Below are 14,461 nucleotides of genomic sequence, written 5' to 3'. Positions count from 1 at the left end.
TTTTGGACTTGGTGATGTGTAATGCACAGGAATTGATAAGTGATCTTGAAGTAAAGGAGCCATTAGGAAGTAGTGATCATAACATGATAAGTTTTTATCTACAATTTGAGAGGGATAAGGGCAGATCAGAGGTGTCAGTGTTGCAATTAAATAAAGGAGACTACGGAGCCATGAGGGAAGAGCTGGCCAAAGTTAAATGGGCGGATGCCCTGGCAGGAAAGACAGTGGATCAGCAGTGGCAGATATTCTTGGGCATAATATAAAAGATGCAAATGCAGTTCATTCCAATGAGAAGGAAGGATTCAAAGAGGGGGAAGGGGCCACAGTGGTTGACAAAGGAAGTCAGAGATTGTATAGCATTAAAGAAAAAGAAGTATGACAGGGCTAAGATGAGTGGGAATACAGATGATTGGGAAAGTTTTAAGGAACAGCAGATCTTAACTAAAAAAGCAATACGGAGAGAAAAAATCAGGTATGAGCTCAGTCTAGCCAGGAATATAAAAGGGGATAGCAGAAGCTTTTTTAGCTATGTGAAGAGAAAGAAGATAGTTAAGAACAATGTTGGCCCCTTGAAGAATGAATTGGGAGAAATTGTTATGGGAAACAGGGAAATGGCAACAGAATACTTTAGATCTGTCTTCACCAGGGAGGACACAAGCAATCTCCCAGATGTATGGATGGGCCAGGGTCATAAGATATCAGAGGAATTGAGACAGATTGACATTAGGAAAGAAACTGTGATGAGTAGACTGGTAGGACTGAAGGCTAATAAATCCCCTGGTCCAGATGGTCTGCATCCGAGGGTTCTAAAAGAGGTGGCTCAGGAAATTGCGGATGCATTGGTAATCATTTTCCAATGTTCCTTAGATTCAGGATCAGTTCCTGAAGATTGGAGAGTGGCTAATGTTGTCCCACTTTTCAAGAAGGGAGGGAAGGAGAAAACGGAGAACTATCGCCCTGTTAGCCTAACGTCAGTCGTGGGGAAGATGCTTGAGTCCATTATTAAGGACGAAATAGTGGCACATCTAGATGGCAGAAATAGGATTAGGCCGAGCCAACATGGATTTACCAAGGGCAAATCATGCTTGACTAATCTATTGGAGTTTTTTGAGGGTGTAACAAGGATGTTAGACGAGGGTAAGCCAGTGGATGTAGTGTACCTAGATTTTCAGAAGGCATTCGATAAGGTGCCACATAGGAGATTGGTGAGTAAAATCAGAGCTCATGGCATTGGGGGCAGGGTTTCAACATGGATAGAAAACTGGTTGGCAGATAGAAAGCAAAGGGTAGCAGTGAATGGGTGTTTCTCAGACTGGCTGGAGGTGACTAGTGGGGTACCACAGGGCTCTGTATTGGGACCACAGCTCTTTATGATTTATGTCAATGATTTAGATGAGGGCATTGAAAACTATATCAGCAAGTTTGCTGACGATACTAAACTGGGTGGCAGTGTGACATGCGAAGAGGATGTTAGGAGAATACAGGGAGACTTGGATAGGCTGAGTGAGTGGGCAGATACTTGGCAGATGTCATTCAATGTGAATAAATGTGAAGTTATCCACTTTGGAAGCTGGAACAAGAGGGCAGAGTATTGTCTGAACGGTGTCGAGTTAGGTAAGGGAGTAATGCAAAGAGACCTAGGAGTCCTAGTTCACCAGTCAATGAAGGTAAATGAGCAAGTGCAACAGGCAGTGAAGAGGGCAAATGGAATGTTGGCCTTTGTTACAAGGGGAATTGAATACAAGAGCAAGGATGTTCTTTTGCATTTGTATAGGGCCCTGGTGAGACCACACCTGGAATATTGTGTACAGTTTTGGTCTCCAGGTTTAAGGAAGGACATTCTGGCAATTGAGGAAGTGCAGCGTAGATTCACTAGGTTGATTCCTGGGATGGCAGGGCTGTCTTACGCAGAGAGATTGGAGAGATTGGGCTTGTACACGCTGGAATTGAGGAGATTGAGAGGGGATCTGATTGAAACGTTTAAGATAATTAAAGGATTTGATAGGATTGAGGCAGGAAATATGTTCCAGATGTTGGGAGAGTCCAGTACCAGAGGGCATGGATTGAGAATAAGAGGTCAGTTATTAAAACAGAGTTGAGGTAGAGCTTCTTCTCCCAGAGAGTTGTGGAGGTGTGGAATGCACTGCCTCGGAAGACGGTGGAGGCCAATTCTCTGGATGCTTTCAAGAAGGAGCTGGATAGATATCTGATGGATAGGGGAATCAAGGGATATGGGGACAAGGCAGGGACTGGGTATTGATAGTGAATGATCAGCCATGATCTCAGAATGGCGGTGCAGACTCGAGGTGCCGAATGGTCTACTTCTGCACCTATTGTCTATTGTCTATTTAATCTTTAATATTTCAATTTCGGAAATTTCGGCTATCAGAAAGATCATAAATCCGTACTTTTAAATATATGTAAAAGTGACTTCATCAAAATAAAATTTCAATGGCCTAACTACGTTTTAAACTTTGTAAATTCCAAGTGAAAACATTATACTCATTAATAGGACAAACCATAACTTACTAGCATAGTATTGCTCTCTTCTGTTTTTAATGGGCCATAAATCTATTAATAATGTCAACAAAACTGCAGACAGAAAACATCACATGAACACAGCAGGTATTTTACATTCTGCAACTAGTTTAACAGAATACATACAAAATATAATTCTCAGAAGTCAGACCTGTCTAGAATCCCATGGCTTGCCAGAGCTTGACTGGGTTCAAGAGGACGTCCGTTGACAGCAAATTCCATCACGCATCCAACAAAATCATGTGTAATAACTTGACCTTTTCTTTGAAGAATTGGTTCTATCGATCTGATTCCACCTATTGTTAACCTATTGGGTTGCACTTCCAAAGTCCTATTGCATTAAAGAAACAAATGGAAAGTCAAGTTACGTGTACACAGCTAAAAACCTACAATGATTTCTCCATAGTAACATATACTTTAAAATAATCACCGATTATCCAACTATAACAAGAGTTCTATATGGATAAATATAAGGTCAGAAGGGTTTTTAAGGGATGTGTATCAATGCAGGCAAATGGCTCTAGCTTGGTAAGCTCCATGGTTGGCAGGGATGAGTTTGGCCAACTGGCCTGTTTCCATGCTGTATTACCTTTCTGGCTCTATTAAACTAGATTCTGCAGTATGAACTGGAAACTTAGGTATGCAATGAATTATTTTTCAGAGCTACACAGATGAATACCTCTTTTCCTAACAAGGCACTAGATCAAAACAATTTCTGGTCAAATAATAAAATCCAAATCCAGTCTTTTGTCAGCAGATATAACGTTGCTTATTCAACAACTCTGCAACTTCCACTGGAACCTGTTTATGTATCTCCCTTGTGCACTTGACATGCTTTGTGTGTTAGTCATGGACAGTCCCTAATCTAGAACTGATTGTAATTGAACCATTTACTGGGGTTAATTGTTGACATGTCCCAAGCTTACTAAAATTGGCCTGTCAATGAGTGAGATTTACTGCCCTCTGTTAGAGCAGAGATTTAATAGAGCCCCAGATTGTAAGTAATTAGAAAAACACCTCTCCCTTAAGATTTCTGGACTTTTCTTTGCAGATGCCTGGCCATACAAATGCTTATCCCAACTCTACTATTCCAACACATTTGAGAATCTACTCAACCCCAACTCTGTGGGTCTTTCACATACTGTCAGCCTAGCTCAAGCTAGAGCTTGTTCCAATAACAACAATTAGCATCTACTGCTAGTGTCTCTGCCACTAAAGGAAAGCAACCACCAAGCAAGTAAAGGACGAGCTGCCAGAGGAAGTGGTGGATGTGGGTTCAGTTTCAATATTTAAAAGAAATTTGGATTAGTGCATGCATGAGAAGGGGATGGTGGGGGGGGGGGGATGTGGCTCAGGTGCAGATAAATGGGGCTAGGTAGAATAACAATTCAGGATGCTCCAGGTAGGCCAAAGGAACTGATACTGTTCTATCATACTCTATTACTAAGTTCCTGTATCATCTACAAATGGAAACGTCAGAACAAGAGACAAACTTTATGTAACTCAAATCAAGCTATATTAGTCTTTAAGAATTCTTTATGCCCAATGTGAAGTCCTAGATATTGTCTACCCTTCAGATATGCAATTTTTCCTTTGCTATGCACAACAAGAGGGTAGATCTTTCCTGAGTGTGGTTAAACGAATTTACTAAATGCACACATAGTGGAAATACGCCTCAGTTTCCAAGAAAGAAACCAGTAATAGCTTGGAAATTTCACACAACTTTTCATTGTTCACCAAACCTTTGGAATTTAGTGCAGCCATGGAGAAAAAAGATTAATTTATAGAAATCAACTATTTAATTTGTTTCTCTGAGGGTAGGGATTTTGATAAAATTACAGTATGAGATCCTGAGAAGCCCATGCAATTTCCTGGTCGATCATTAAGTGACTATTTTTTTCAGTTCCAGACTCCCACTGAAACTCAGAAAACATGCTATTAGGAAGTTCTTATTATCCATTATGCTATAAAAAGTAAATACAAAATCTGTTTTTCTCCTTAAAAATTATCAAAGAGCAGACAATCAGGCCCCACTAAAAGTCTATAAACCACAGCAGTATTTTCTGCGATATTCCAAATGGTACCAAGCAGATGATGTATTAAATAGATTTCTGTTATTTGAACAGAGCTGTAAATATTCAATGAAATAATAAACAAAAGCAAAAACCAGAACATTATTTGCCAGCAGATATAACTCTGCCTACATGAGAACAGCTGTTACATTTCAAAAAACTCAATGCATACAATATTCTTTTAACAGTGAGAAAAGTAGTAATTTATCTTTCAGAAAATTGCCTTTAACTATTTTTAAGCAAATACATTGGCCCAAATCCTGGTGATAAATAGTAAAGCTGTGGTAATGAAGTATCCATTATCAGTGCGCAAAATGACTTATACATTCCAAAAAAAAATTGTGACTGGAGAATCTGCAGATCATGTTCTTTGATTTACATTATTATGCTGTTTGCTTTGCACAAGCAAAATCTCACCAAAGCCATTATTTTCAGGAACTCCTGGAATTACCGAACAATTACTCATTGGCTTTATATCAGTAATTTATTTCTGGTGATTAAGAGCAAACATATTTCTTTAATGTCAAGATAGTTATTGATGCACCTTCTAATCTAGTGTACTACATTCAGTTCACAATATGGTCACTGGGACATTAAAGCATAAAAATTGGATATTCACTTCAAGAAGTATCTGCACTGAGTCTACCAAGGTGGCCAAGATTTGTTGTCTGCTACCTTAATTCTCTATCCACGCCTACTTTGACCTCACTGCTATAATGATGTTTGAAGTAAGCCTGAGGAACATCAGCTCTTCTTCTATTTGAGCATGTTGCAGTGTTCTGGACTTAATACTGAATTTTTCTACTTCATGTAACTTGCCTTCCCATTCATCACAGAACTGGCCATTTGAATGATATTGGCTCATATTTTCTCCCTCCATTAGCACAGCTGGATCTCTGGATATATCCTGTAACTCAACATTTTTACATTGCACTGTTTATATTCTCCCTAACTGTTCGCACTTTATCATTTTTGTATAATTTTTTTTAGATTTTCATTTGAGTTATTGACTGGCCTCTACAACATAGCAACCCTGACCCTGATAATGCTTTGCCTCCTTCTCCTACCTTCTCTGTATCATTACATTGATATGCTTACTCTCTTTGCCAGTTCTGATAATGTGCTGTTTTTCTGAAAAATTAATTCTTTCCCTTTCCACAGATACTGCCTGTGCTATGTGTTTCCAATGTTTTCTGGAATGTTGGAGACACTCAGCACCTGCAATTTATTTTTATTTTCACCACAGGGAACTTTGTTATACTTCTTTAAAGTAGTCTAGCAGGATATTTTTTATATTCACTTCTGACTACAGGCTGACAATGCATGTTAATTGTCTGAAATCCAGCAATATCTCAATGATGCATCTGTGCCTCAGTGACAAAATTTGAACCTGAAAAAAATCTGACACCTGATTAAAAACCTGAAACGCATGAATGACACCAGCTGGCACAAATTACAAATAACTTGCATGGGAAGTTACAGATATAAAAGGTATGTGAAGAGACAATGTATATTAAAACATAATTTTTAATTGATTTCATGACCCTGAAATCATACTACAGTTCTACAGGAACCCTCTCAGACTGCTGGCTAAAAGACATAAAAAGCATCTAGTTATTATGACAGTCACATTCAATTAGCCCCCTAGTCAGCTTCCCCATCGCTAGTGTGAGTTGTATCCAGAAATAGAAAAATCAGAATACAATGCTGCTACAGAGGATTTATTTATGTTAATGAAAAGGATTAATTCATTTGTGCATGGTAGCTAATGTTGAATTATCAAAAGTTCAGACTTTTGAGGTTCACAGTATATCATGTACTGAATTGGTTAGCAGAAAGCTCAACACCAGTTTTGGAACTGACAGAACAGTACCATAACTGCACTTAAAGTCTCACATTAATGTAGTACAGACAGACATATGATCATTGTGGCTGGAATAGGTTCTCTAATCACCCAAAAAAGCAAATTTACAGTTACAGTATTCTTACAATAACAATTGCTGGAAATGGCTTTTTGATGATGAATCATTAACCTAATAAGGTAACTCTTGTTTCTCTTTCCACAGATGCTGCCTGACCTGCTGAAGGTTTCTAGCATTTTGCTTTTACTGTTAAATACAAGGATAAATTACTCGAGCTTGGTTCAGGCTCTGTAAAATTGAGGACACTCACAGTGCCATGAATCATGAAGACTTAATTCCTCTTGGTGGAAATTTGAAAGGAAAGTAGAGTAGTAATTCTTTATGCTAGGAGCAAAATTGTTTAGAAAGAAGCAATAATCTTTGTCAAATGATATTACAGTTGATAACAATCTAAGGTACATGTATATTGCTACATACTTGATCAGAAATATTCCAGTTGAGAGACCTTTTTGGTGTCATATATAAAGATGCATTTAAAAATACAGATTATTTGGTGTCTTATTCTGTTGCTAAATGCAAATAGATTACACTGCTTCCTACAATACAACAACAATCAGAGATATAAGAGAAATCTTTCCTCTTACATCTCTCATAGTCCTACAACTTCCCAACCATGTGGCCTCTCTTTGTCCCACCAATGGTTCTTTACCTTCAACTTTCTTAACAAAACTCTTTAGGTACCAACCTGAAAATGTGATCTTTCCTCCTTTTAAGAAATTCATTGAAACTTCTCTCTGACCCCCTATCCTAATATCATCTTCTCAGTTGAATACAATCCTACAAAATACTTTGTTTGTTTCACTACATTAAAGGCTTTATATAAATTGAAGTTAGTGTTCATTGTGACTTTACAAAACACAGTACTTTAAATGGCCAATACATACTTTGGGAGCCATTTGCTTCATTTTAGATGGCAGCCACATAAAGTCCAACAAAGTTTGATAAAGATGATAATCTGATTCTGCATACAGTATATCAAACTATTTTGGAGAAATAAATCCAAAAGTAATTACACTGCTGATTGAAAGGCACCTCCATATATTATCTCACCAACCAATATTTAGCATGCTGAAATTAAGGCAAAATATGCTGTGATGTGTGGGAATCTTATTTTTATCATCTTGCAGCACATATTAATACACAGAGAGATCCGAATATCTGGATGTAACAATAAGTTTCACACTACAGCTGCATCATTTTCAATTTCCCACATTCATCAGATTGAACTAACTGCCCACTTGGAATAAGTTGGAGGTGTTTTAATGCTGGGAGTGTACTGAGAATAAGTCTGAAATGGCTAAACATTGATATAAAACTCTTAATAACTGTCACAGAAAGAGAACTAGGATCTTGTTGAACAGAAATTAATGCAAACCTAGGAACCCACACTGTAATTAACAGCAAGAAGAAAAAATGTACTTGGAGTTTTCCAGATGATTTGACAGTCTGCCAATTGTGGGAAAGTGAATGATTACCCTTGTAGTATTTCCAGTATTTCTTTTCTTGAAGAAATATCCTGGAGTCCTGGCAAAGTTAAACCTTAAATGTATTAAAAAAGCAAAAATAAAATCTTGTGGTTTTGCTCAGCTTTATCCTCCAAAGCACAATGTGCAAACTGCTATTAGTTTTGTTTTAGTCATTCCATTTGTTACATCATACATTTTAATTGCAGTGGCATGAATGCACACAATTCTAAATGCTTAAAATTAATTATAGTCTGATGCGTTGGGCAAGGAACTAAAATCTGAAAAAAAAATAGTCCCATATGAAAGCTACCATATTCCCAGCCAAAGTAACACCAACAAAATAGATTCCGGACTGGATAAAGCTTCTACTAAAAGAGTGGAAGATTCATAGTGATGGCTCAATGTTGTTATTATCAGTATCAGAATCAGGTTTATTATCACTGGTATGTGACGTGAAATTTGTTAACTTAGCAGCAGCAGTTCATACAATGCAAGGCGTGCTCCTCCATCCCCTGACAGACCTGTTCTCACAGGATTCTGGCTGCAAGATTCAGCCTCTATGTTATACTTTAGCTACCCAGGTTACAGAAGAATTGACTTAAGTATGTCCAACATTTTTGAAGATTTTTTTCAAAACAGGGAAATTAGTTACAGAATTGCAAACATCCTCAGGAGTTATTCAATAGGGACAGCAAATGGTTAATTCAAAAGGCAACCAATTTTCAAAATAAGCATTTACAATGCACCCTCCCTGAAGTTAACAAAGACATATTACCTTTAAGAATGAAGTTGTCGATTCACAGTGGAAGGCCATTTTATAAATTTACTTTGGAAACTGACAAGGTAAATTTCTTCTACTGATGATTGTAAAAATACTTTATCAAACAATCTACCATCCATTAGTGTTACAAGGTTATTAAAACTATCCACTGAACATGGGATATTCTGATTCTGTACCATACGACTACTCAGGGAAAGATGATAAAGATACTATATGTTCATTTTATCATGTTCATGTTAATACTCAACATTTCTAGGAATGGAACCTTTATACGACCTGGGAACTGACTGAATCTAGGAGCTCTCCTAGTCAGATAGGGCCTCCATATTTTCAACCTTATCCCACTGCAAAGTTTCCAACCAACCTTCTAGACCAAACAGACCTGAATCCTATATTGTATATCCTAATCCTATATCCCCCAAATCGATTAAAAGTGATATTCTTACCAATCACTTGCTGATGTTAAACTGGTAGCTGTGCAATAACCAGCTTCCTGAACTTCAGAACATGAGTCAACTGTAAGAGATGCCACCTGGACAAGAGAAATACAATGGAGTTTAGTTTCATTTAACATGACAGTATTCTTAACCATTTCCCAATACAGTTTTTCTGGAGTAGCAATCTTTGCAAAGCTGCAATAAATTCTCATGAAATGTCCACTCAGTTGTTCACTTAAGATGTGAAGCAATAGGAAGTAGAAATCCATCAATCATCCAAAATAGACTCAAGAATAGCCCCCAATGAAACAAAAGAGAGTGCTCATTTACTGTAGTCTGTAATTGTTACACTAGTGACGACCAATCCTACATCTAATCAATCTCCTGTCTAGTTAGTCATTACCATTAACCATATATTAATAATTAAATACATTCAGAGTTGGGAAACATATGCAGAGAAACACCAGTGCCATGAATTTGATTTCACAAAGTTAGAAAGGAAAGAAATCCAGGAAGAGGAAAAATGTATGTAGACGATCTCAGAGGATGGCAAGAGAGTGACAGATGGAATGTACATGGGGCATTGTGAAATTATTAATTTTGCTTGGAATAATGTACATGAATCACAAATATAGGAAGCACTTTTGAAGGCAAATGGTAAATTAGTCTTTTTGGCAAGTTATGCTGAAATTATACAGGGCTTTAGATGACAATATTCCTTTAGACTATTTACCTTTGAAAGGATAAACCTGTGTTTAGGAGGTGTAACCTAGATTTACTGGATTGATTCCTAGGAAGAGAGTGCTGTCTGATAAGAAACTGAGTGGGATGTATTTGATTTTTTTTTGAAAATACAAAAAAAGAAATTATTTTTATTGATTTGTTCTGCAAAATACATAATACCTCAGAAAACTGTAGGTTTGTTACTTCAACTAGACCACAGTTAACTATGAATAGTGTTTTGACACATCTTGGTCAACTTTGTATTTTAATTAGTGAGGATGTGATTGTGTGTGGTAACTTTATTAATGCTATACCATTGCTGATTGGGAAATAGTTACAGAAAATTTTTAAATGCCTCATTGTTTGAAAATAAAACTTAATCCACACATTGTAGATTTCAGATACACTCTATAAAAAAGGATAATTTGACTCAATCTAATCAATGTATCCTATTCTAATAAATCACATCATGTGTGCTGAAAATTTAATTAATGGCATCTAGTCAAAGATTGAGACCATTTGTTGTGCTTGTTCAGAACTTAAAGAATTGTCTAAACAATGAAAACTATTAACATGACAGTTTTATGTTATAAACAGATCTCAAGCCTAAACTGATTTCTCCTAGCCATGTACCACTGAAAAGTGCACAAACTGCCCATGCAGTTATTACAATAGATTTCCCATTTCATTCTGTGTTGACAAATTGTGTTAGTTCACACATGCCTGCATGTCAAATAAAATACATTTTATCACTGTAATAGTGTTTACATCCTAAATTTCTTTTAGTTCTTTAGCATTGAAACATTTCAGTGTTTTTTTAAACTAAGAGGAGCTCTGGTAATGTGATCTTGTGGTACAGTTTGTTAGTTATTCAATTTCAACAAATTTAGCTGTGAAAGTTCATTAACTTCTTATGTATTTGTCTCTTCAAGTTTCTCTTTATGCAATTTCTCTCAAAGTCATGAATATACTTTCAATTCCACGAAGATAAATCCAGTGGTAAAATAAATAGAAATTCATATAAATAAGGTTTATACAATATAAATATTATGCTTAAAATTAATTTGTTCATTCTCTTTTGGATAGGGTGGGAGAAAACGGGCATTAAAAATTTTCAGTTTAATTGAGATTTCATCATATCTGAGGTAAGCAAGTCAAGATGAAATAAGACTGTTTACTTCAGCTTGTCATCCAGCTTACTTGTTCTTACAATCTTTTCTTTTTCCCACCCCACACCCATACCACTGACTTATAAAATTGATTCAGATTAATTTTAAAGGTACGAAACAGGTCGATATTTATGGGAATTAATCTCAAATTACTTCATCAGTCAATTATTTAAATGTGCATTATCTTACATTTCAAAACATTCAATATTCAATTTAAAATTCATCATTGAAGTTCAATCAATTTGTGAATGCTTGCACCTTTTTAAATATTGTTTCCTTCTTAAGTATGTTCAAATACCTTCAATCTACCTTCGACAACTACTTTGTTAAAGAATTTATAATGAATAGTATCATGGTGGGAATTTCCCTTTATACTTATTTAAATCACATGTACAGTATGCCTATTTGCATTTGTATGCCTATGAATATACAGCCACTGATGTAATTTATTGTTTTATGCAGCCCCTTCACTTTTTGTTTATGTTATATGGGATGTTCTGAAGATTTATGTATCAGATTTAGACACTGTAAATTCAATTATGTTGTAAGATGTTATCAGTGGCTTGGTTATGTTATACAATATATCAGAAAATGGCACAGTGAAGGCAAAGAATAATGCTGGACATTTACATTCCTAACAGTGGTTGGAAAGAATATGTTCAAAAACAGTACGACAAGCATTATTTAGTTGGGGTAATTGAAACAAGCTATACTCAAAAACTGGACACTTGCTGCTTTCAACAGAATCTGAATGCTTTGTTGGTGATTTGTTTTTGTAACATTAATTACCATTTAATCATCTCATTGTAAGGTCAATGTGTTATTTATCTTTCTCGGATGTAATTTCTTATTTCTTGGTGCTCTCAACAGCTTTCGTTATCTAACTTTAATATTGAAACCAACATCTAATAGAAAAGAATGGTGAAATTCTTGCAACAATCAAACAGAAAATGAAAAAGAAGAGAAAGTAGGTGGAGCAGAAGAAATAAACACAGCTGTGCTACTTGCAAATTGGTGTTTCATTTCACAGCTTCTCAAACTGGTTAAGTAATTCACTCATTCAAGTGGCAGCATCTTGAGCGCAAGGGAATATATAAAGGAACTTCCCATTCCTCTTTGCTACTGAAGTCTTCTATTTAAGTTTGAGATATTTTATTCCATCTTGTGGGGTTAGATACAACTCAGATGGCAGAAGTGAGAGGTGCATGTTAATCTATTGCTTCTAATCCCATTTTTCAGTGTTGTCAAACATATTTTCTGTGGTTTTTGCAGAAATGCACTCAACTGGTCCAAAATTTGCAACTGATTATCCTTGTGATTAACCCACAATGTGCTCATAAAAGGTGGGGCTGATTACTTTGTAACCTTGAAACAACCTTGAGCAAACATAGAAAAAGCAGGCAGTGTCTATCAGAATCCAAAAATTTTAGTTAAGTCAGTCATGATGACGACTGTTAGAATTTCTGTGTACATACTGAACCAAGGAGCCTGTTATGTACCAAATCAAGACCTCAACACCTATCAGTCTTAGCTGCTGCATCACTTGTGACCACATTTTGAATGAGGTTCCTGACCTCAATCAAAAAGGTAAGTTGAGCTACTCTGCTTAATTATTATTTACTTCTTTGTTAAAAACATAACAATAGCTTTTGTTTCTAAATTTTCTTTTGTTTTAAAATCTGAGGCAAGTAATTTTACTGAAACAGACTTTGACAGCAATGAATTGTCTAGGATGGTGCTGTGGGCACAATTTCTGGATGTGTCATCTGAAGGCCTCACAGCCTATCCGTTTGCAAGGTGGCTGTGAATGGAGACAGTGAGGTCACTGGCAATGGTCCAAGTTAAAGGATTAACACTGACCATGGGTTAGAGTATGGGATGAGTGTGAGTGGTAGATCAGATCAACTGCCATCTGTCAGCTGAGTATACACAGTTCTCAATTTAAACAATGTGCCAGAAATAAAGGATTGAATTAAAAAAAATGCAACATTTAAGAACTCAACAATAAAAACATACATGTGGTGTATTGGACAGTTAAAGATTATTTTTCTGTCAGCAATACAACTCAATCCATATGTTTTGGTCTTGCCCTAAAATTGAAAAGTTTTGGCGGGAAGTATTCCATACCTTCGCACAACTTTTTAGGGTCCAATTTGACCCAAATCCCCTTACTGCCTTGTTTGGTATTATTGCAAATGAAGATATAACTTTAAATACTCCTAACCTACAGGTTTTAGTTTTTACCTCTTTTAGCAAGGAGAGCAATCCTGCTTAAATGGAAGGAGTCTACCCCTCCTACACATCTTCAATGGCTATGTGATATTATGTCTTATTTAAATTCAGAAGAGATCCGCTGCTCAGTTTTAAATTCGAAACAATCTTTTTATGATATCTGGGGACCTTTCCTAAATTACTTTTCCAATTTATAAAGTTTAACAGTGCACAGACTTTTATGAAAATTTTTATCTTCTCTTCTTAAGCGAATGTTTTTTTTCTAATTATCCATTATCATCCATCAGCTTTTTTCTTTGGTAGTTGGTAGGGGGTTGACTTTTATATAAAAAATTCTTTTATGATGTATGACCTATCTTTAAATTTTTGATTACAGAGTAGTATACCTTTTGTGTTATGCTATAACATTTTGATCAATTTTATTACAATATATGAATGTACACAAGTTATGTTGAGATGTATCTATGTGTTGCACTCTGTAAATCTTGTTTTTTCTTCTGAATAAAAATATTGTAAAAAGAAAGCAATACAACTCAGGATAATGGGAGGTAGAACATAAAATATGGCAGAGTTACAAAATTTTGGTCATTAACATTCATTTTATTGCATTCTACAGAAAGGCCCTAACTGCAGAATGGAGAAAAATACTAAGTGAGGTAATACTCAACACAGAAGGGTCAAGTTTCCTTTTACTTCTGCCAGTAATAGCATGGAATTGACTGAACTGGCACAAAGTATCAGGGAACCTTCAGCATAATTCACACCCAAAAATATCCACATTTTTGATTCATACTGCTGTTTTTGTTGGTTTAAGATTCAAACCCTTGGCTCAGGTGCCACTTATAAAATGGAGATGCCTCCAGGGTCAAAGTGACAGACACTGCCAAATCATCGATTTACGAGGCTCCTTACATTACATTCATTTTCTTATGGGCACAGACATTAGGAGGCAAAGTTTAATGATTTCTTACAGGTTAGTACGTATGATTGTAAGTTTTATTATGAGTGGGCATAGTAATATATTTTTAAATAACTAGTAACTAGTACTTTATAAATAAAAAGAATATCAGATAGTTCCCAAGAACTATCCCATTCACATATGTCATTAAGGAAATAATTTC

The 14,461-nt window shown here is 36.0% G+C and overlaps 1 protein-coding gene across 1 annotated transcript in view; it reads right to left on the bottom strand.

Moving 5' to 3' along the window:
- Positions 1 to 14,461, bottom strand: part of fat4 (FAT atypical cadherin 4) — a 363,920-nt gene that overhangs the window by 22,363 nt on the left and 327,096 nt on the right. The window contains exons 13-14 of the mRNA XM_059965100.1: positions 9,226 to 9,311; positions 2,690 to 2,869 (exon numbers count right to left, since the gene is read on the bottom strand). Coding sequence (XP_059821083.1) covers positions 2,690 to 2,869; positions 9,226 to 9,311 — 266 coding nt within the window. The remainder of the gene's footprint in view (positions 1 to 2,689; positions 2,870 to 9,225; positions 9,312 to 14,461) is intronic.

Source organism: Hypanus sabinus, chromosome 3, assembly GCF_030144855.1.
Source record: "Hypanus sabinus isolate sHypSab1 chromosome 3, sHypSab1.hap1, whole genome shotgun sequence".
Taxonomy (NCBI): Eukaryota; Metazoa; Chordata; class Chondrichthyes; order Myliobatiformes; family Dasyatidae; genus Hypanus; species Hypanus sabinus.
This window is presented reverse-complemented; position numbering and strand designations above follow the sequence as displayed.